Below are 25,230 nucleotides of genomic sequence, written 5' to 3'. Positions count from 1 at the left end.
TCATATTTAAGTGTATCATAATGTTTTTGATAATATATATTCAAAAATAAAGATCTTATTCTGCTTGAATGTGCACAGGGCACGGTCCTACGGCGCACGGTAAAAATAACAAGGTTATATTAGAGGATATACAAGTATTAATTCGTAATAAAAGTTTTCAAAACAAAAGATTAGGATAAAAATTGTTCTAATTAAATTTCTTAATCAATTCTGTCGTCTTTTTGAAAATTTCAAGGCATTTGGTTAATTTTTTGCAGTTTCCCGAGCATTCGAAATGGGAAAGTGGTAAACACAATACACAAAAAATGGCAACGTTTGATGACGTTACGGCGCGCCGGAGAACAGTTCAATTAGATTAGGATGTTGTAATGACACCTTAAGAGACTTTAAATGAATTCAGAAAAAAGAAAATATGAAAAACATCACTAGATCTTTAAAATACAAATGAAATGGTAGTTTTCTTAGCGAAGTTTTCTTGATCGAGTCCCCAAGTAGTACAAAACATACGGACAGACTGCAATTGTAATAGCAAAAGCCGCTTTCACTGTCGACCGTCGATATGAGATTCTCTTTTAGTTGAATGATGGTAAGAATACTGTCCGTAACTTGCTAATAAATGTTCAGAAGATCGCATGAGTGTGCCACATTGGTTCCTTAACTGGTTATAAACACTCACGTATGTAAATCAATAAAATTTCTAGATTTAAGTGGGGTTTATCCAATTTTAAAATTAGCAAACATGAAACGCGACGCTTTTTTTAACACCTTGACGTTATAATCCGTGCGCCGATACAGTACATAACATAAAATATCACACTTTGTTTATTTATGCATATATCTATTTGAAATTTGCTATGCATATTCATATTATATGTACTAAAGAGTAGTGAAAATTTCAGAACGCAGTGATGATTATTTTTCAAACTAGACAACTTCTCCACGATTTTGCGGAACAACCCTCGTATATAATTGATTATTTTGTTGTCTTGTCAATTACAAAAATAAATAAATAAATTATTTTTTTAATAAATAAATAAGAGAAATTATTAATTTATTTATTAATTTTGTATATTTCAAAGTCATTTATTTCTTTTAATTTTCACTGACAACTGTACCTTGTTTTTATTTGTGCCGTGTCCACTATGTAGCCCTGCAATCGTCAAAAATACATTGATTTTTTTTCTTTTTTCAATAGTTAATTTCATGCCTTAAATTAGTTTTATTTATTTTTTCAAAGAAAATCAATCAATAATAAAATAGAATTTTCCAAAATGCAGCAATTGATTTTTTTTTGTTTGTTTTTGTTTTTAAGAAAATGTACAAAGTCACAAGTATTTTATGAATTAAACAGGTGTTAGCAAAATAAATAAATAAATAACTAATTAATTAATTCATACAATGATTAAATAATTAGTATTAAAAAAAAGATTGGTAAATATTTTTGTAATGATTTCTTAATTTTTCAGAGTTATTTCAGATTTCTGACCGAACTCAATTAGTCTCTTCACAAATTAAAATAATATAACTATGTGTGTGTAATTTGTTAAAAAATCTCTCAGGTGAAAAACTAAATGTACTAAACTGATAATCCCACATCTTAGGTAAACATGCAGTGCTCTGGGACTGTGTGAACTTCTTCTTTTTGCGTCAATGAACACATGTATACAGGGGCGTACTGTGGCACATACTGGGGTTTACCGTAGTTTCTGTAGTAAACCGTTGCCATACAGTGGCATTTTGTAGGCCTACTGTATGTAACTGTGGCATGCTGGGGATACATCAGTGACATGCAGAGATTTACTGTATATACAGAGCTGGGATACCGTAGCATACTGTAGATATACCGTAGATAACTGTGAAAATGCTGTAGGATACAGAGGAAGACAGGGTTTTTAAAAGCCAGTAGTGTAAAATCAGTAGAATTTCTGCTCCAGCTTTAGCTGTCTCCAAGCCTTTATCTGGAAATAAAAGCCTATAAAGTTTCATTTATAAGGATATAACTCAGAAGTGGAATTGAATCAGCAATCTGATGGAAAGTAGTAACGTCTATAAACACTGAAAATTTGAGCAAAATCCATTGAGAAATGAGTGAGATATGAGGCTTCAAAATTGGCGTGTAGGAAGTAGAAGAAAATAAAAGAATTGGAACTTAGACATGCATATCAAGGCGTTTACTTTGTGTGGCTAGTAAATCATAAAGTGAGATAAATGTAGGAATCCCCTATGTAGACAATCCTTTTGCTTGAATACATGTATGTGCATTGGAGATAACTCTTACCTGTATCTTTCGTTTCCATTCATTTTAAAAAAAATTCCCACTGTGGGATGTGGGGATCGACCGGTCCTTCAGATAAGACCGTATAAACCGAGGCCCCATATCACAGAAGGTTTTTACACAAGATCCCTCACTACTCAATGTCCGCGATTGTGAGTACAGGACACAATTTGCAGCTCTCCGCCGGCAAGTGGTGGCATCTTCATATGAGTGAAAAATTAGGGCCGTGAACAACATACAATCAATCATTAAAAAATTTTGTATCTTAAATAATTTTTAACACCTATGGATGCTTTGCACAAAGTGAATTCCATAGCTCAAACAAAATTTTGACGTTTATATTTATATATTGCAGACTATTAAAGTTTATTGTACATTATGTTTTACTTTTTGTGGATATTTTGGCTATTTAAGCAATATATTTTGTTAAATGAAGTCTTGTTACAGAACACAAAAAACCCTTATGGATATATTAAAATTTTAGAAAGCTTCATTAATTTGTTGCTCATTAAGATTACAATAGAATAATACACTTTTTCCGTACATGTATATGAAATATTATTATATTTTGATTTCAGCTGAACATTCACATTTATTATGTAATTTAGCTTGAACGAGATATACATGTAGTATTAAAACAAACTGTGAGTGTTCAACTGTGAATTACCATTTTAAAATGCTTAACTACAGTAAATAAGCAGAATTCACTTCAGATATTTGATTTTCGTCACTTGTCTGTTTCCCCACTGAGCAACAAACAGATTGTCATTTGCATCTATACACAGTCCCCAGGGATAACTCAGTCCACAGTCTATGTAACGTAGGAACTGTCCATCCTGGTCTATGATGTGGACACAGTTATTGAATAAATCAGCTGTAAGGATGTGACTCTGACTGTCTGTGGAGATTCCAAGTGGGTAGAATGGTTTGTTCTTTGGAGCAGGAGTATTTCCAGTGTATCTGAATCTCAGTTTCCCGGCCTGATTGACCACCACTACTGCTCTAGCTTCATTGTCTGACACACAGATATCTAAGTTTCTGTTCTCTGTAATGTAGTATGTGTTATAATTACCAAATGATGAATAGAGAGGTTTACCTTGATCATCAAACTGAATGGTTTGTTTCTCCGTGGAGCCAGAGTAAAGGACAACTTTTGTTTGTAACAGTTTGTCATCATCACTGATCATGATAACCAGGAGGTCACCAGAGGAGGTACTACAGACACCATCAGGTCCCCAGTTCTGTAGTTTGATCACCTCCTCATTCTTCACAATGCTCACAGTTCTATCATGGTAATCAGTATAAACAAGATCTCCAATTTTTGTCACTGTTATGTCCTCTGGCCAGTTCCCTGACGTGGTTGTGATTGACTTGAGTAGTGATCCCTGATTGATGCTGAAGAGTTTCATGGTGTTATCATCTCCACTTGTCCAGATTCCTTCATCACTCAGACAGGCCACACTGTAAAGTTCACTATACCCCGTGTCTATGGTGGTGACAGTCTCTGGTTCATCAAGCAGCTGTTTGACTAGAGAAGAGGTCCCAGCTTCTGATGATTTTTGTGTTGTCTTCATGCTGTAGCCATGTTTATCTGAAGTTAGAGAACTTGATAATAAAGTTCCAAACAGATTACTGAGTTCTTTTCGTTGAATTTTCCCAGGCAAGAATTTCAGATTTGAAGGCACAACCTTTTGTGGAAGCTTTCTATATCTGTCTAAATTGGATTTAACAGCGAATAGTTTTGACATGTCATGTGTGTCTAAAGCCATTTCAGCTGAATTGATTTCATCCTGAATTTCAGTAATGTTCTTGTTTATTTCAACCAGATGTTTTTGTAGAGTTTTTAACTGTGTGATTTTCATCTCAGCAACTTCAGCTTTAAGTTTGTTGACAAGTTTGTCAATTTTTCTGTGCCAGTTCTCTCCATGTTTTGTTATGGCTGTTGAGAGATCTCCATACTCCTTTTCCAACTGACTCATTCTGTTTTGTACATCAGAGGCAATGTCCTGGTAGGTTGGGTAAATTGTTTCCTTAAATTCAATTTGATCTTTGATGATTTTGCTCTTTTTCTCGCCCACAATCTGTAACATTTCTGATAACTTATGACCCAGGTGTTGATCAGATGCTAGACACTTTGTACAAACAGGAATGGCACATTGGTTACAGTACATTGTACATTGCTGTTTGCTATGAGATTCACATCCAGGGTAGACGGGGGTAGATTTCCTGAACTGAAATTTGACGAATTTATGGGGTTTGGATTCATCATATTTCGTGTGTTTTCCCACACAGGCCTTACACAGTTTGACAAGACATGTATCACAGTGCAACTGTACCACAGCGGTCTCACACAGGTCACATCGTATCAAGTCCAGAGCACTGGTACGGGGGTCCATCATTCGATGCAGTATGTCTTAAATGTAAATAAATTCAACATTTATTCTGAAACAGTACATGTATTTACAATTAAAGTATAAGTACAACAAAAAGAGATGTGTCTGTGCAATACAGTGGCTCCCAAATGGCAACATTTTTAAGATTTAACTTTTTCAAACGCAACTATTCAAACGCAAATCACATATGTTGATTCCCAAAGTAAGGCCTTCCCACAAAAAATACAACTGTAAATATGAATTGTAAAATATTAAAGTCCTTGCAAAACCTGTTCAAAAATTATGGCCAAGGTTAAAGTCTCTTAAACGTAGTTCAAACTCCTAAGTCAAGGTCAAGGGGTCAAAGTTGGCAGTATCCTTCTCACAAGGATTGCATATGTAAAGTATTAAAGCCCTTGACCTTACCGTTAAAAAGTTATGGCCAATGTTTAAGTTTTAAAGTATGGGTATTGTTGGAATCAAATGAAAGGTCTTCTCACACTGATTAAAACATTACTTTGACGTCATGACTTTGTTTGCAGTTTAAAATGTACATGTGTTACATTAAAAGTTGCTTTAATTGTAAGTTTGTATATGTAATTGTACCGGACTTGTTTCATTAACCAATCAATTATAGCTTTTTATAAAAACATTAAAGCCAATTTTGGCAATTTTTTCTTTGATGTAGTTTGCAATGATTACTCGGGTTAACAACAAAAGGCCCATGGGCCATATCGCTCACTTGAGCATTGTGGTCAGGAAAAGGTTTAAATCCAAAAGTTTTCCCATGATCAATCATAGCCTTGCTTTTCTTGAGAAGAATTTTAAAGAATTTTCCTGTATATGTCTATGTAAAACTTCGATAGGCAATTTTGGCCCCGCCCTACCCCCGGGAGCCATGATTTGCACAAACGTGAATCTACACTAACTGAGGATGCTTCCAAATAAATATTATCAATTATGACTTTGTTATTCTCGAGAAGAGGATTTTAAAAGACTTTTCCTATATATTTCTATATTAAAATTTTAAATGCCAATTTTGCTCCTCCCAACCCCCAGGGGTCATTATTACCTTAGGATGTTTCCATATAAATATAATCAATCATGACTTTGCTTTTTTAAAGAAAGAGGTTTTTAAAGAATGTTCCTATATATTTCTATGTAAATATTCATTTTGATGGGCCATTTTGACCCCCGGGGGTCATGATTTGAACAATCTTAAATCTATACTACATGATTATGCATCCATATAAATATTATCAATTATGGCTTTGTTATTCTCGAGAAGAAGGTTTTTAAAGACTTTTCCAATATATTTCTATGTATAACTTTGATCGGCCATTTTGGCCCCGCCCTTCCTTGGGGTCATGATTTAAAAAAAAAATGGAATCTACACTACCTGAGGATGCTTCCATATAAATATGAGCGTTTTTGGCTTTGTTATTGTTGAATCTAGGCTACCTGAGAATGCTTCCATATCAATATGATCAAATATTGTTATGATATTCTTGATAAGAAGATTTACATGTATAAGAATTTTCCTATATATGTTTATGTAAAGGATTGATCGGTCATTTTCGCCTCGCCCTACTCCCGGGGGTCATGATTCGAACAAACTTGAATCTACACTACCTGAGGATACTTCTCTAGAAATATGATCAGTCATTGATATTCTTGAGAAGAAGATTTTTAAGGTTCATAAACCCTCTGCTGACTCATATGAAATTTTTCTTTATTTTTATTATGATTTTCAAAAGGAAATGTATATGCCGAATAATATATGAACAATTAAAGCAGGGCTTGCGGAGCAAAATTTGACAGAAAAGGCACTTAAACTTGACAAATTTATAAAGGAATGATAGACATTGGTGTCATTAAGAGTTATCTCTCTCACCAGACTATCAATATACCTTAAAGAATTTTACCATATATTTCAAAGTAAACTGGAAAAAAAAATCCTGAAAAATATCTATGATATCAATACCTCCATTTGGATATTTGACATCTATATTTTAAGTGGTGCTGTTATGAAATACAAAATAAATCATGGATGTAATGAGCCACCTTAAATAAAAAGCTTCTGTGTCAATAATCCAGTTTAATAACCCCAAACAGTACTTAACAAAGTAACTTACCAGCATCATCGTAGATTGTTTGGTTGTTTAGTGATATTAACAGATCGTGAGATTTTAAATCGAAACAAGCTAAATACACCGGGTATAAAAGCAAATCCAGAATTTCTTTTCCTATCTCTCCTCTCTCCAAGTCTTTTTCATAAAGTTCATATCCCTCCTTTGAAAGAAATGTCAGGTGAAGTAATAAACTGCTTTGGTAGCTTTTTATATCAGCACCATACTTTGTTCTTAAAAAGATGACAAATTTCGTGAATTTTGCCAAAATACTGATCTTTCGGACTTGCTGATTTGCATAGGTTTTTATTTTTGATGACAGTTTGTCAAAGAAAGGTTTGATAGAGTCCCGTATAATTTCGTTTGAGCCTTCCTTTAAAAGGGTTTCTACTGTGTCAAAAATTTCCTTTAACTCCTCTTCTGTTGTTACTTCATTGATACATTCTACCATATGATTCAGAAGGTCAATGGTTGTTTCCAGTAAAAAATCTGCTTGTTCTTTCTTTGCTGGGTCTTTTGCTTCGGCATTCACTTTTGCAGATGCAGTAAACAATCCTTCAAAAAGAAAAGAAAAATACATTTTAGTAATGATTTATATTATTATTTATATTTGAATCCGTAAGTGTAGGCCTTGCAGGTTAACTGTAACTGGATGACAGCAATTTGAAAGTTTTTATCTCTACATTACACGTTACAAGGCCTTAAGTATTGGTCTAATACTTTCTTGTTTGGTAGGGGATGAGTGATGGTGTTGATGGTAGTAACGTGAGTGTGAGTGTAAAAAAATATCATTTACAATAATAAGACACACCGTGGACAAAATAGCTTCTAATGATGGAAGGAGAGTATTATCACTGAAAATTAAGTAATATTCTATTTCATGGGGAAAATTTATATACAGATAAAGACGGGGAAGTAAAAGTCAGTTTCTGTAAGGAAATATCTTATACCATACCCTCAGAAGAGTGATTGCTTGCTCTAGTTTAATTCTAAAATTGCATGTTTCAATGCTGTAGATAAATCAATACCTTTTTCTAATCTCTTTGAAGCTGTTAGTTCTCTGATAATTTCAATGATTTCTTTCTCACTTTCAGACGAATTTTTAATTTTTTCCATCCACCCTCTTTCTAATTCCTCATTTAATGGTCGGTTTTGTGCAATTTGAAGACTCTGAATGTAATTTTTATGTAGGTGATTCCCTGTTCTTTGACACAAGCCGTACATGACAGCCCAATACTCATTGAATTCAGTTTGGGAAACACACGTGTTAGAAACATGGCTATACAATTTGTTTTTAATTAAGCGGATGCGTTCTATGTCATCTCCAAGACTAACCTCTCCCTGACATGGCATTTCTGTGATCCCCCATCCTTGTGTGGGAGATGGGATATTGGAACAAAGATTACGTATCAATGTATAAAGTAATGTAATGTCAAAGTCTTTGTATCCATCAGTATGGGCATTCTGGATGACAAGAAGCTGATCCTTTCGAATGATTTTAAACAATGGTATATTTGCTTTGACTGTATTGAATATAACACGAGGAGAAATTTCCTTTTCTAACACGTCTCGTAAAATAGGCGTCAGCTCCTCCACTATGATCAAAGCAAGTCTCGCAAATCTTGTTCTGTCACTTGGAGTAAACACTTTACTTAACGCCATTCTGAAAAAAATGTAAATGTGTAAATTCATAAATGTTCCAATATATATGTAGAAAGCTTAAGACGAGACCACTTTTGCTATGTTCACTCAATGCACAATTGTGACCCTGCATGTACTAATGAATCATGTCACAGTCCACATAAAATTTCAAACATCACATACATATGTCTTCCATTCAGTTTCTATTTTGATGATTACATTTCTCTTTAAGAATAACATATAAAACAAGGATGACATTTTATGAACTTTCAAGTATACTTGTCAAAATTTCTAAGTCCCCACTTTTATTATTTTAAGTATTTAAAAACCTTCACATTAATTAACTAGTCGTTTACAACTTTGACTTAATTTTTCTATGATTGCCTGTTACGGCCAAAAATATTTGAAATCGAATGTGTAATTACTCATCCATGGCCCTTTTTGTTAAAAAGCATGAAGTGCGAGTTTCATATGTTTTTGGGTGTATCTTCCATTTATTTAATTTGCCATGTGTTCTCCATCTTTAGTTGTTTAGGAAAAACAGAAAAAAGCTTGTTTAAAATGCCGTGTATGTACGAACGACAATGTGCAAGTGAAGTTGCCATGGTCCAAGCTGGCAGTAGTAAAGGAAAGTTGTATTTCCTTCGTTTGTATTTGTTTATTTTATGTAAAACCGTTAAAAATACCGTCAGGAAGATGCACAAAGCTTACTTTTATTCCTTATAATCATTAAAAATTGCTAGATTTTCAAGAAATACCACTTAACCATCATAGAGTTTAACCGGAAATTCACTCAAACCGGAACCGGAAATGCCAGTGGTCAAGGCTTATACACGTACTGTAACGACACATCAACAGGGCTACTACATAAGCATGACTAACTATTGTGGAAGGAACCTATCTGCACGTGCAATTGCTCTGCACTCATTAAAAATTAATTCAAGTCTCCTTAATTATCCAAATTATTAGAAACAATCTGGAAGAGTGGGGAATGCGTTTAAGAAGACCTTAAGTACTATAGGATTAATATTAGGTACAAACAATTTCAGTAAGCTTCAATGTCATCCACATCTCAACCCTAAAGAACATGAACGGGACAAAATTGACCCGAGATTGAGCGCTTTTCTAGCAGCAGAATTATAGAGGATGACCTAGTCCATACATGGAATAACCTTCAATAAAGATTTTTCTTTAATTGTTTGAACTCTTTGGGAAGCAATTGTCTTGATCTTAATTCGTTTGCAAGGAGGATAAAAACGGTATTAAACGTTGCGAATCTTTAATTCTAGGGTGCCTTCACTCTTCTGCATTTTGTTTTAAAGTCCTTCAATATAATTAGATTAAGTGAAAAAAAATATTTTACTTCTTTTAATCCTGTGTAGTTTTAAATTTATATTGTCTGAATTATTTAATGTTAAAGCAGTGTAAAACAAAAACTTACGTGGGGACTAAGAAATTTTGATTAGTATAATTCTAAGTAAATCAGAACACCCTAACCCAACGAATATGATTTTAAATACGTATATATGGTTAACAATAATAACAGGTTAAAATAATGTTTAATTGTAGTCGTAAAATTGGATGTTGCGAGATATTGAAAAACATGCAATACAGTTTCGAAAGGATTTTCTTTGGAAAGGCAATGAAACACGTTAACTATCGTCTCTTAGTGAAAATAATACTTGCTATATTCAAATTTTAACGAAAGTTTTTCGTTCAGCATCGTCGCCCGTGTGGCCCAGAGGTTAGAGTGTTTGTGCTAGAGTCGCGAAGTAAGGATTTGATCCTTACGCCGTGGATTCGAATCCGATGTGGGACGTGGAGACTGGTCCTTCGAATGAGACAGTATAAACTGAGGTCCCGTTTAGCAGTAGCTGTTGGCAAGAAAAAGGATAACTCTGCTCAATGAGCCATAGTGCCGTGTATAGGACAAAAGATGCTGCTCTGCACCGGCAAGTGGTGGCGTCTCCATATTAGTGAAAAATTCTCGAGAAGGACGTAAACAATATACAATCAATCATTCAGTACCAGCATTTCTGCAATCAAATATCGTGAAGTGAAGACAAGGCATTACTTTAAGATAGTTTATGTAAGAAACAAATGCATACCTACTGTTACCGGTATAGTGTCAATGTTATACATTTGTATATTGTCTGTACATGAGTAAAAAGCATGTTACTTTTCATAAAAAGAAATTATTTTGCTCGTTTAAAGAATAATATTGATGAAACGAATACTTTTTTCATAAGGAATAAGGCAGAATACTGGTCCCTACAACCCCTAAGAAAACCCAGTGTGATGGAAATTCAGTTTTTTTAATTGAATGTGGAATTTATCTCTTGGATGGGATAGGGTAGCTTTTCAAAAAAGATTGTTGTGCATTTTTTTTTCTAGATTTAATCAATAATTATTGAATTTGATAACTTCTCCCATATTCAGAACTAATAAATATAATTTAAAGCTGATTCTTGTTATCTACATTGATATTTGCCACAAAGGTAAGGAAAATCCTTGGCCGAAGTCATAAATTATCCAACTTGAAAGGAGAAATATTCTTTTGGACTAAATTTCCACAGTAACAGCCTAATATGCAAAACTCATCCATGTTTCCAGATCCAGATAATTATTTAGAGAAATTAGTTTCTTAGGTATTTCGTACGATGTCACCAGTTTCCAAAGTGTCTAAATGACTTTTTATGACTATAAATCTAGAGAGGAAAGCCTGCTTTTATGTCCTGTAACTTGATATAAACTACTTTTGTCTCCGAAATGTATCTGTTTATAACCATACATGGTTTTCAGTACTTCCTACATTACACTAGGAAGAATCTGTTTAATTCAGTGGACACGGATTAATAACTTCGAATCCGCTGAAAATATGACAAAACCAAATGGAAGACAGGAAAACACTCCTTCCATTGAAATATGCTACATGAACCCCAAGGCTCACAAAAATGACGCAGATGCACACCACTGACAGTACCTCAGTAACAGAAGATGGAGTGCCAGTAAAAGCATTGAGGCCTTGGTCTAACTGGGAAATCTTATTGATGTACAGAGCTTTAGCAAACACTTTTTATCCAGTTTTTGTGTATACTTTGCTTGTGAACCAGCCTTCAAATATTCCGTCCGAAATGGTGGGAGGGACTCCGTGTTAAAGCCGAGAGGCGTGAGCCCCATGGCGTACATCCACGTCGATGGCAGTAAACGGATGTCATTGTTCAGTGTCATTTTTTTCAATAATTTGAAGTATTGACATTATTTATTTCATTACAATTAATATACATATTAGAATTTTTTTTTTTGTATTTTTATGAAACAAATCAATTTAGACCATTCCCCCCATTCCAGCCATTATGCAACAAACTGCATGAAATGAAGGAAATCTTTAAGAAACTTTTAATCTTGAGGAAAATTAACATGGTAACTGAGAGTCACATTTATGTCGAATCAGTGTAGGTATAATTGTTTATTTAATATGTGTTCAAGAATTTATCATGATTCTTTATATTTGTTAAAGGTCCTTTTCATGTGAATTCAGAAGTTTTCGGAATAAGACAATTATCATAAAACCAGTTGGTGATTTCCAGAAAATATGCACAAGATGGCAGGGTATGTCGTGACTGTCAAGAAGAGCTTCTTTGAGGAAGACGAGAGATGTGCAAAGGTATAACAGTACCATCTAAAAATAATTATGACATTCTGTGTTTTCGGTCAATATCACTTGCCATGAGTCCTTATAACCACAATGTCATATTGACCTTATTAAAGTCCATAATTGTATAATATTAACTCGGAAACGTTCTATGAATCTGTCAAGTAGATTTTTATTTTTTGTTACATTTGAGCTTAAAGATATATAAAGTTCTTAACAACTAATCTTCAGTATGCACTGTTACTGTTCGAAATATTTTTAGCAATAGAAATTGGAATTTTATAATTTTAATCATTAATAAAATGAAAATAACTTATTTGTTTATTTATTTTGGATTATTCTTCTATATCCAATATTTGTTTTGTTTTTAGAAACATATCAAGCACTTATCCGCACTTTGTCTTGTCAATGAACAAATAAATGGTTGACTTCAGTATCTGAAGATTTGTAAGGATTGATTGTCATACAAACCTCTGCCTATGGATGCTAAACTTAAGCTTGACAATTTTATGTGAAGAATAAAGAAATATATATGAGTATGTATAGAAATGTTGTCACTGTAAATGGAATTAACTTTTCTATATTTTCATCTAGATTAAAATATACATTGAATAGTCAAAAAGTTGCACATGTAAACTGTACACCTAAAAGTTTATGTTATGTGATTGAAATCATTTTGAGTCTAAAATTGTTGAAATGTATGTGTCCATTCAATGTATATAAAATTAAGACAGTCATTTCCAATAACTATTTAAGGAATAACTGTCAAGATAGTGGAGTATGCAAAGGCATCAACAGTTCTTGGAAATGTGGGATAATTTGCATTATAAGTGACGCTAACTAACTAGACAGTGATTCCTTATATTTCCTTTTCATTGTGAAATAAAATTGTAAATTTCGATTTTAAAAATATGAATCAATATATTCAAATTACTCGAGGCCACCCGTGTCAATTTTAACAGCCCCCACCCATTGACGTCAAACGCAAAGGCCGCTGCACAAGAATTACTTGCATATTGGACCTCCTTAGTGTCAGACACAAGGCAGAGGCACATGATGGAAATATTTGATGATAATACTAGCCTATGGTACCTTTTGATAATTGATGTACAGATATACATGTATCATTTTGCTTGAAACAGAATTTGGATGTAGGTAATTTAAAACAATATACATGAATCATTTTTGGAGATCATAGTAGCGGTCCTTGTAAAAATATACAAAATTCAACGTTATGTTCAAGTGAAACAAGGTACATGTACAAGGTACTGGTGCCTCAAAAAAGGTGAATGTGCAGAAATATTTGTGACCGATTTTAATTGTGATTTGCTTAAAAAAGTTAGAAGATAAAAGAGAGGTTCAATTTTAGGTGTAAGTTCAAACTGAAGAAAGTTTCAATTTAAGGTATGGTATATACTGTAAATCATTTTAGTTCCACGGTGTTAAAATTTCACGTTATCTCAAAAAGTAGCATTTGCGATGGTTTTAATTTCACGCTGCAAGAAATTAGTTCAAAATTTCGAATAAGCAATTTAACATTATCAAAAAGTAATGATAACATTCACGAAGGTTTTAATTTCGCGGAAAATTAATAAATCGCGAACATAGCGAAATTAAAACCATGGTGAATATTTGTCTACAGTAAACCATTCATAAGACAATCCTTCGACATTATTTGACTCTTTATTATGTTTCTACTCCATGCAGAAAATAAATATTGTACATGGTGTTTTTATCCTATTGTTACATTAAAGGGAATGAAGATACGTGCGAGTGTGATGGTGAGTGAATGATGAGTTTTGATGATTTGGATTACCCCCCTCCAGATGCTACTTGCGTGCGACTGTAATATAGACAAATGCAGAAATAATTGTGTTTGTTTATTAATTCATTCCTTTCCTTAGAGTCACTTAAGGATTATGATATAAACTTCAGTATTTCGATTTCAACGGAACTTTAATGAATGTCGAGATTTGCAGGATATTTAGATACATGTACATGTATCAGAGTTGAAGATTGCAACGCAAAACGAGACTAATTTATTTTATATAATAAATTCAACAGTCAGTGAAATTATTTCACGGTCATTAGAGTTTTGCACGAACGTCTTTTTTCCGCAATTAACATCACCAGTGTTTAAATTTATTTTTTCATTATTCAAAAATTTAGACTTCCTTGTTGTCTAAGGTTTGAAGTGGTTTATGATTTTAAACATTTTCATAATTTTTGGAAATTACATCCATAACCACTTGTCATTTATAATTATTGCTCTATCAGTGATTCTCAGATGTCGCCATATATATCTGATATTTGCCATAAATTCGTCGGTCTTTTTGCATTTAATCTATAGTTTTTTTTCCTGGTTTATGAATATCCTCATTCATAATATCATTGTCGATGAAATGTTAATTTCTTCAACACTGGGAATAATGTTTATGGGAAAAGTCTACAATAGCTGTATTTGATTAATTATTTATAAACATATTGGAATTCAGTTTATCTGAAGGATTTAAGAAAATTTAAACATACATTTCTTTGAATATATTTATTGGATCATTTTAAATACGTTTTTGAAACAAAATTATTTTAAGCAACATTTTCATGGCATCCCCATCCTTCGTATTTTTTTTCTTTTTTTTTCCCTTTAGCATATTCTCTTACTGTTGATTTAGTATAGAATTATTTATTAATGAAGTAGAAGGTTTAATTGGATCTCGCATGTTACCAGATTATATATCCAGTCAAAGAGGGGTTATATTTTTTAGCTTGAACTTTAACCGAAACGTCTTTTTATTCGAAGATATTTTTGCCTTATCTATTCTTCTTCGACACTTCTGCTTCATACTTGGACATTTTACTTGAAAAAGACACTAATGGTAATCTAACAACCAAGCTATATGATGAACGTGATGACTTTAACTTTTCTATCGTCAACTTCCCTTACTTATGCAGCAATATACCCTCATCACCTGCATACGGAATATATATATCTCAGTTGATTCGATACGCAAGAGCATGCTCTACGTATGAACAATTTCTCAAAAGAGGTAAATTATTGACAAGCAAGTTGATGAAACAAGAATATCAACAGTCTCGTTTAAAGTCATCATTTCGTAAATTCTATGGTTGATACAATGACCTTGTCAGCAAATACAATTTATCATTGAATGAAATGCTGACTGACGTTTTTCATACCAATTGTTAGTCCATTATTTATACACTGAATTGACGACGGATTTTTCCGTTATTTCCTGATTATGACAACGAGCACACGGCGGGTGTGACCGGTCGGCAGGGGATGCTCACTCCTCCATGGCACCTTATCCCACCTCTGATGTTTCGGAGGTCCGTGTTTGCTCTGCTCTTATTTTGTATATTGTTTAATGGACATTGAGATTGAATACTGTTCGTTATTTCCATATCCTTCTTACACACATTTTAAAATCGACCGTTCACCGTGGGCTGGCTATCGGGGTACATCAGTATGATTAAATATGGATTAAAATTAAAATGGCTGAATACATTTTAAATAATGGTATATAATTAATCAGAAAAAAAAGAAAAGTGTAAAAGAACGGGTAATAGTATAAATGCATTGATCTATTGCTCTTTTTTCTCTCTCTCTGAGAAAAAGTGTACGTGTGCATGGGATATACCTTTAAATATTAAGACTTCTTAACATGAATTCAAATTTAAGCATTAGTTAATTGCTCAAAAACAAATATGCAGCATCTTAAATGTAGTCATGCGTAGACATCGTTTTAATCGATGTTCCTAGCAATGTGCATGTCCAATGTCGCGTATATCAACGCCAAGTTGAATACTTAAACAGAATTATGAATAAATTCACGTAATAAATTTTAGTATCATATTACATACCTATTCAAAAATGTCCACCTCAAATCTCAAATTTTTGTTCACTTTGAAATCAAATATTTTTTTTAGTTCACGATACGCTGTCGACAAAAATTACTTCCGTGTTTACAATACCGTTGACATCGTTTTCTGAGCATAATGACGTTAAACGATAATAGCCTGGTCCTGATTTTTAAAAAGAAGGCTAGAAATAACTTCTAACGGCAAATAATTATTAATTGGTCCAGCATAGTTTTCAAAGACTAATTTAAGTATGCTGATTCCGAAAAAATATGCTGGCCTTCATGAAAATGGCGTTAGAGGTCAAAATGGCGATTCAAAATGGCGGACATCACACTTTTCTAATTTTCTCTCAATATCGTTAGAAAAGGAAATTTAATGTGTGAATATCTCACTGGGTATAATACAAGTGTAAAAATAATAATAGAATGCTAATATAATTAGTTTAACTCAGAAAATTTAGTCGTTTCTACACCTAATTCGAATTTTCTCTGATTTATTTGTCTATTGCTTCTATAATCTGCTTTGTTCGGAATTTTACAATTGCAAAATTTCATACACTGCAGATTTGTATTTTATTCCTCTACATCTCAGTAGAATGATGGTGCAGCTGTAAATTAAAAGTCAAAATGGCGATTCAAAATGGCGGATATTCTCCAACTTATTTCTTAATGTCGTTTAAATAGGAGAAAGGATTTTTGAATATCTAACAGAGCATAGAATAACTATGTAAATTGACAATTGATCACTAATATTATCACTTTAATTCGGAAAATTTAGTCGTTTAAATTTGAAATGAGTTAATTAGCTCAAAATGGTGATTCAAAATGACATCATATGTAGCATAGCAGAATTTTGTATATATAACTTTAAAATTGTGTTTTTATTTTTCTGCGTTTATAATTATGAAATATAGGTAGATAAATAAAAGTTTTACAAATATATAAAATTACAAAGTTATTAAAAGTGTCTGTGTTGATTTATTTTACATTTTGTTGAATTAATTATTTTCCCGCCAAAATTCTGTTGAACGATTGGTGTGGACATATCACATGACTAGTGACCATAGACAGTTTTTTTTAACCTTTTTGGGGTGTTGGTCATTCTTGTCTAGTGCTGTGGTACCAGCAGGTTGTGTCTATATTTAGTTTACTTTAGTGGACTTTGGATTTTCAGTCATGGTATGTTTGACTTTTTGTTTGGTTTTTAACTTTGAAGTTTGAGAATTGTTTCAGGATGAGATTTCTGCATTTTCCAGTAGTTAAAAACTTGCATGTTTAATTATTTTAGCACAGCACAGCACCTACAAATGTAGATAAATTTCCGATATTTTGGGAGAGCCTACATTCCATAATTTTGGTAAGTTGTTTGTTAAAAATTATTTGTAAATATAAGTTTAAATAATTGTTTTATTTTATCACTAAACTTTCATAGTTAAATAGGTTCAGTGGAGATCATTTATAAATTAAAGTGTTTATAATTATATTGAATAAATGCGTTTAGATATGTTTTATCGGTGAGGGACTATTTTATGATTAGTGTTTTGTATTATAATATGAACACTTGATTATTGTATACATTGCTGAAGTTTTGTACATTGATTTTGCAGGGCCATAATCATGATAATTGTCTTAATTACTATGTGTGAAACAAATCGGAATTGAAATAATATAACCTGCTGAACTGTTGTTTAATTTCAATATACAACCAAGGTTTACATTTGGAGCCCCCTAGTTTGTGATCGAATTTGTGCAGAACTAGTTTGTGTTCTTTATTCCATTATTTTTACTCACGGGATTTACACAGTGTTTTGTGCGGTGAGAACTATTCATGTTACACCTGAGTGACGCGTACCTGTTGTTGGGTCCTAATTTAAGAATGGAAAACCCCGGGAAATAGTCACTTCCTGACGTGAAAGTAAGCATAGAGATGGATCCAAACTTTATAGATTTATAATCAACAACATTTCCATTTGGATTTCCGGTTATTATATATATAGACCCAGGCAACTTGAAAATTTCCTACCAGTGACGTGTTTCGATTTACACCGAAGAACGAACATAGCCGTTGCCTTGTCGAATATTTTGTGTACGACTTCACCTACAACTGCGAACCGGAAACATGTGTTGCTGGATGTAAACAGTGTGGTGTCAACTGTGATTACCGAGTGTGTTTTCATTTTGTGACTTTAATTCATTTCTATTTGGATTTATTGGATTTATTTATTTTCATCTCTATTATTTTCTTTTCATTTTGGATTTATATTTCTTTTCTGTGTGTTTTTGTGAGTCTAAATTGTGTTGTGTCTCCACTTAAGTGAAAGTGAAACCAAAGTTAACAGCATCAAGTAAAGTAACGATAAGCTAAACGAATTAAAATACTTAAACATTTTTTAAAACATTAAGAAATAATATTAAGAAAGACAATCAGTAGGTAATTGCATGGCACTACTAACAATGCATGGTATCACTAACCGGTAAGTTGTAGTATTTATAGATCTACAGTCACAAAGCAATGTTTTCACAGGTGTCTATTCTGTTGTACAGTTCTCTTATAAGCCGTCCAGTAAGTGTATTGAAGAATTGTGGGTATTTTGAGTTGACATTGTAGACAATGACCTAGATACTTACACGCATACTGATTGAAGTTTGTCTGTTGTCTACAGGGTACTTGTCCAAAGGGTATTATCAGTAATACTACTCAATAGATTGGGTACTGTGTTAGAAATTTTAGATTGATTAGATTGAGAGTGTATGACAAACTTGCATTTTCTGATCAAAGTGCTATGTTGATCATTTGACCTTTGTCGTCAATAGGTCACCATTTTTTAAGCTATACAGTTATATGTTATTGTACTGATCATTGATTCATAGTGTGAGAGTGTGTGTGTAAAGGAAACCGCTCAGTCGTGGAACATAAGTGCACTTTTTTGCGTTCGGTTTTGTCGTGTTTTTCCTTAACATTGATCATGGCGTCCGAAGAAGAGAAAAAGCTTATACAAGCTTTTAAAGATATTGGCTTGAATCCAAAGTATGAAACATCAGCTGATCTTCAAAAATGGATAGAGGATTTTTCAGCATCAGCCAAGCCAGATACAAAACCTGATATTTCAACTACCATTGTGCAGTCAAGCCACACAAGCATGCCAAGATTGTCAATTTTTTATGGAGAAAGTGCAACAAAAGGAGAGGCAGATTATGAACAATGGCGTTATGAGGTGAAGAGTTTATTGTTTGAGAAAACATACAAAGAGGACACTATTATGCAAGCCATTAAGAGATCTGCCAGAGGTGAGGCTAGAAGAATACTGATGCAATTGGGTCTAGGTATAAGTATTTGTGCTGTACTGGAAAAATTTGAAAGTGTGTATGGGACAGTAGACGCCAAAGAAGAATTATTAACCAAATTTTACAGTGCTTAACAAGGCGAAAAGGAGGATATCACATCTTGGTCATGTAGGCTTGAAGATATATTAAACAGAATCATAGAACAGGACCTTATCACAATTTATAACTCAAAGGAGATGTTAAGATCAAAATTTTGGGCAGGCCTAAGACAGGATTTAAAAGATATCTCTGGATTTAAGTTTGAAATGATCAATGACTTCGACAAATTAAGAGTGGAATTAAAAAAAAATAGAAAAAGAACATGTAGTAACAGAAAAGGATACAAAGGAAACAAAAAAAACAACAAATTTGACACAACAAGTTTCTGAAAAAAGTCAACAGGAGTCAGACATAACAGAATTAAAAACCTTGATTCAGGATATGTCACTAAAAATGAATGACATGGGAAAGGAGATTACAAATTTCAAAGAACAACATACAACAACAATTATGAGGACCAATCCCTACGTTCAATCAGGAAGAGGTCGTTCAAGGTTTAGACAAAATTATAACCCTTCACCAAGATTTCCTTTTAGTTCGAATTATGGTAGGGGAAGAGGATTCCAGTCAGGAGTTAACAACAACGGACCTCAATGTTTCAGATGTAAACAGTATGGACATTATCAATGGCAGTGCAATGTGAAGTTAGATCATATGAAACATTTAAACGAGAGACCACCTTTTACCAGGGGCGGGTACTAGGTGATAAGAGGACTAGCCCACCAGTAGAGATAGTAGGAAGCAGTAATGAGGCAGAAGCGAAAGTAGATGGGATACAAGCTAAGGCTTTAGTAGATACTGGCAGTGGTGTGAATACCATTAGCGAAACATTCTATAGAGAGAATCTTAGCCATAGAGTTTTACAGTCATTTGAGGAGCTGCAAATAGAATGTGCCAATGGAGAGAATTTACCATACTTAGGTTTTATTGAAGTGGATTTTGAATCATATGGTATTCCCATTAGAAGTTCTCAAACCAGTATTTTTCTTATAGTACCAACAACTGCTTATAGTCAGAAAACTCCCATTCTTATTGGAACGAACATTTTGAGGCATCTGATGGACAACTGCAAAATGGACTATGGGGAGAGATTCTTACAAAATGCAGCATTGTTCACTCCGTGGTACTTGGCGTTCAGATCGATGATCATTCAGGAGAAAATTCTGAGGAAAACAAACAACAGATTAGGATTAGTAAGATCGGCAGAAAAGAATAAGATCATCATAAAGCCCAATAGTAACATCTGTATAAAGGGATATATTGATCGTAAGAGTATGGTACAACACCCAACAACATCTGCAATATTTGAACATACAGAAAAATCATGTCTACCAAAGGATTTGGATATAACCCCAACTTGTTTTAATTATTCCATGAACATCAAGGAAGTGGACATCTATATCTCGAATGTGACAACAAGAATGGTTTCAGTCCAGCCTAGATCAGTATTATGTGAAATTCAACCGGTACAGTTTAGCAACAGTTACTGTTTGCCAGATGAAGAACATCACCAAAATATAGGTCCAGAGCATTTGAGAAGTGTGTCATTAGAGACATTATTATTATCTAAGAAACAGACAGATCAACTATGGAGATTATTGAGAGAATATAATGACATATTTTCCAAAGGAGATACAGACATTGGACATTTTACAGATGTGAAAAACCAGATCAATTTATCAGATGAGAGCCCATTCAAGCAAAGATATAGAAGGATCCCCCTGTCTATGATTGATGAAGTAAGAACACATATAGAACAGTTACTATCAGCAGGGATCATTAGAAAATCCAAGTCACCCTTTGCATCTAACGTGGTACTGGTGAAGAAAAAAGATGGCAGCATTAGAATGTGCGTGGACTACAGGATGCTGAACAAGAGAACCATCAAGGACTCCTACGCATTACCGAGGATTGAGGACATTTTAGACATACTTTCTGGATCAAAATACTTTATTGCTTTAGATATGAAATCGGGATATCACCAAATCGAAATTGAGGAATCACACAAACATAGGACAGCTTTTACAGTAGGACCCATTGGATTTTATGAATTTAACCGTTTACCTTTTGGCCTTTCAAACATCCCGCGACCTATCAACGTCTCATGGAAGGATGTCTTGGAGATTTAAACATGTAGATTTGCGTTATTTATTTGGACGATTTGATCATTTTTTCAAATTCTTATGAGGAACATCTAGAACGTCTCCAGATTATTTTCAGCAGACTAAGAGAATGCAACTTAAAGCTAAATCCCAAGAAATGCAAATTGTTCAAAGAACAAGTGAAATATGTAGGATTCATAGTATCAGCTAGTGGAATTTCAACAGATCCTGAAAAAGTCAAGAAGGTTTTAGAGTGGCCAGTGCCTACACATCTAGATGAAGTGCGCCAGATTGTAGGATTTGCAGGATTTTATAGACGTTTCATCAAAGACTTTAGTAAAATCGTCAAGCCGCTACAAGAAGTAATGCCATCACAGAACCAAAGGAAAAAGAGGATCAAAGTAGAAAGAAAGGGTTGGAGATAGAAGCCAGAACATGACATAGCATTCAATAAGCTGAAATATCATATGACGCATGCCCAAATACTAGCATATGCAGATTACAACAAAGAATTCGAACTACATATAGATGCCAGCACAGAAGGTTTAGGAGCAGTTTTATGTCAGGAACAAGGAGGAAAATTAAGAGTAATAAGTTATGCAAGCAGAACATTAGGAAATTCAGAAGAAAATTACCCGGCAATGAAGCTGGAATTTTTATGTTTGAAATGGGCAGTCACCGAGAAATTCTACGATTATTTATACGGACACAAATTTGTGGTAAAAACTGACAACAACCCCTTAACTTACATACTGACAACAGCCAAGCTAGATGCGATTTCGATATAACATACAAGCCAGTTAAGATCAACACGGATGCAGATGCATTGTCCAGGTACCCACTGGCCAATAGGAACATCACCTCAGAAGCAGTACAGGCAGTATGCAGGAAAACTCAGGTAAGTACACATATCGTAAACATGGCAGAATCTGTGGAACCATTGGACATCATAGAAATAACAGACTTTCCAGGACAACCGTTAGCTCAAATGGAAATTAGAGAACTGAGGAAATTACAACATGAAGATACTTTGTTAAGATTTTGGATAGAAGCAAACGTTTACCACCTAGACACGCTATACCCAGAACAAAAGACCACAGTACAATGATGAAAAATTTTGACAACTTTAGACTAATCAGAGGGGTACTATACAGGACTGTAAAGCTTCAAGAAAACAACGTAAACCAACTAGTACTGCCTAGACAACTTATTCAATCAGCACTTATAGGACTTCACAACAACATGGGTCATCCCGCAGAAGATAGGACAACAGCTCTATTGCGAGACAGATTTTATTGGGTAGGGATGAGTTTTGATACAGAAAACTGGATAAAGAACTGTGACAGATGTCTAAGGAGAAAGTCAACATGCCAGAAAGCTCCGTTGGTCAGCATAACATCATCTCATCCATTAGAATTAGTTTGCTTAGATTACTTGACATTGGAACCATGCAAAGGAGGGATTTGTAACATCTTAGTCATTACTGGTCATTACTGATCACTATACCAGATATGCCATGGACATTCCAACAAGAAACCAAACGCAAAAAACAACAGCAGAAACTTTATAGTACAGGGTGTTTCACAATATATGTCACACATCTAAAGACAGATAGATAAATAACAACAAAAGCTACATACACATTTTATATATCATTTTAATCGGCATATATTCAAAATTATTTTTTTTAGTCAGAAGTATCCAAAATCCACCACCTCAATTACGATGGCAACAAATCCTAAAATGTTATTCTCCAAGTGTTTTCCCAACATTGTCCTAAATAACTTAAGAGACTAATGTTTATAAATTTCTGATCACTGTTTTGTAAGTTCTGTAAGATTTCTGAGACTTTTCTTGTTTTATATCTGGCTTTTTAGAACCCCCAAAGTGCATATCTATTTTTATTTAAAGTTGCATTTAAATAAATGTTTCGTTTCAGAACTACCGGTATGTGTTATTTGGTGTCCACTTCTTTCACTCTTCCTTTCAGTCAATCTTGCAAACTTTTACCCCGGCTCTGAATGTCATTTGATTTTAAACGTTGAAATCTTGTATGCAGACATACTTAACTCAAATTTAAGATTTCGAAATACTCTTGATACACTTACTGGCATTGTTACAACCCATTTCCCTAAACTCAGATCTGACTTTCATGAGGTTTTCTCAATGATTGACTTCATTCTGATATTGTTCACATCTCTTCTTGATATTTTGGTGGTTGGGTAGGGTTGGATGAAGGAAATATGAAGGAAAGCATAGAATAGCAGATACGTTTGAGGAGAAAATTTATTTTATAAAATCACAACCTAACCCCGATATTCCAGTTTTTCTAATTTCAGATGAAGATGGTGTAGAGAAGACAGTCCACAGGAATTTGATAATTCCTACAGGAACAAGAAGAGAACTTACAGATGTCAGGCCTGACACAAGTGTAAGAAGGAAAACAGAGAAGAAGAGTTCACAGATTAAGAAGGTGGACAATTCAAACAGAGAGGAGAGAAAATATCAAAGTAGTGATAGTGAGACTGAAGATGAGATTTACATGGTTGTAGTCAGACGTGATGTGGCACCACAGCCAGATTCAGTGCAGACTCAACAACCAGAGGAAACTCAAGATGAGGAACCAGAGGTCACTCAAGAAGAAGAGGAAGCTCAAGAAGAAGGAAAAGCAGAAGAAACTCCACATGAGCAACAGGAAGAACCAAAGCTATAACCTGAGAAAGTGGTTGATTCCATTGTAAAATGATGGGACATCATTTCATAGCCAGGGGGAGGATGTAGCATAGAAGAATTTTGTATATATAACTTTAAAATTGTGTTTTTATTTTTCTGCGTTTATAATTATGAAATATAGGTAGATAAATAAAAGTTTTACAAATATATAAAATTACAAAGTTATTAAAAGTGTGTGTGTTGATTTATTTTACATTTTGTTGAATTAATTATTTTCCCGCCAAAAGCTCTGTTGAGCGATTGGTGTAAACATAGCACTTGACTAGTGACCATAGACAGGTTTTTGAATCTTTTTGGGGTGTTGGTCATTCTTGTCCAGTGCTGTGGTACCAGCAAGTTGTGTCTATATTTAGTTTACTTTAGTGGACTTTGGATTTTCAGTCATGGTATGTTTGACTTTTTGTTTGGTTTTTAACTTTGAAGTTTGAGAATTGTTTCAGGATGAGATTTCTGCATTTTCCAGTAGTTAAAAACTTGCATGTTTAATTATTTTAGCACAGCACAGCACCTACAAATGTAGATAAATTTCCGATATTTTTGGAGAGCCTAAATTCCATAATTTTGATAAGTTGTTTGTTAAAAATTATTTGTAAATATAAGTGTAAATAATTGTTTTATTTTATCACTAAACTTTCATAGTTAAATAGGTTCAGTGGAGATCACTTTATAAATTAAAGTGTTTATAAATATATTGAGTAAATGCGTTCAGATACGTATTTATCAGTGAGAGACTATTTTATGATTAGTGTTTTGTGTTATAATATGAACACTTGATTATTGTATACATTGCCAAAGTTTTGTACATTGATTTTGCAGGGCCATAATCATGATAATTGTCTTAATTACCATGTGTGAAACAAATCGGAATTGAAATAATATAACCTGCTGAACTTTGAAACCTGTTGTTTTATTTCAATATACAACCAAGGTTTACACATATACACTCGATTTTCGTAAAATACTCAAATTGCTTAATTCTGAGTCGTTTTGCATTATTTCTCCTTTTTGACCGATATTAAGAGAAATTGGATGTCCGCCATTTTGAATCGCCATTTTGACCT

General features: G+C 33.6%; 2 protein-coding genes across 2 annotated transcripts; one reads left to right on the top strand and one right to left on the bottom strand.

Moving 5' to 3' along the window:
* Positions 1-2,902: 2,902 nt before the first annotated feature.
* Positions 2,903-4,069, bottom strand: LOC134247417 (tripartite motif-containing protein 3-like). The gene has a single exon (XM_062729794.1). The coding sequence runs from the start codon at positions 4,042-4,044 to the stop codon at positions 2,980-2,982; it is 1,065 nt and encodes a 354-aa protein (XP_062585778.1). The 5' UTR covers positions 4,045-4,069; the 3' UTR covers positions 2,903-2,979.
* Positions 4,070-19,960: 15,891 nt separating this feature from the next.
* On the top strand, positions 19,961-21,861 carry LOC134247460 (uncharacterized). Its single transcript, XM_062729822.1, has 2 exons — positions 19,961-21,361; positions 21,523-21,861. Exons 1-2 carry the CDS (start codon positions 19,961-19,963, stop codon positions 21,859-21,861), a joined length of 1,740 nt encoding a protein of 579 aa, XP_062585806.1.
* Positions 21,862-25,230: the final 3,369 nt, after the last annotated feature.

The sequence above is a fragment of the Saccostrea cucullata genome, unplaced genomic scaffold (assembly GCF_032062105.1).
Source record: "Saccostrea cucullata isolate Sc308-1 unplaced genomic scaffold, CSIRO_AGI_Scuc_v1 ctg4925, whole genome shotgun sequence".
In the NCBI taxonomy this organism is placed as follows: Eukaryota; Metazoa; Mollusca; class Bivalvia; order Ostreida; family Ostreidae; genus Saccostrea; species Saccostrea cuccullata.
This window is presented reverse-complemented; position numbering and strand designations above follow the sequence as displayed.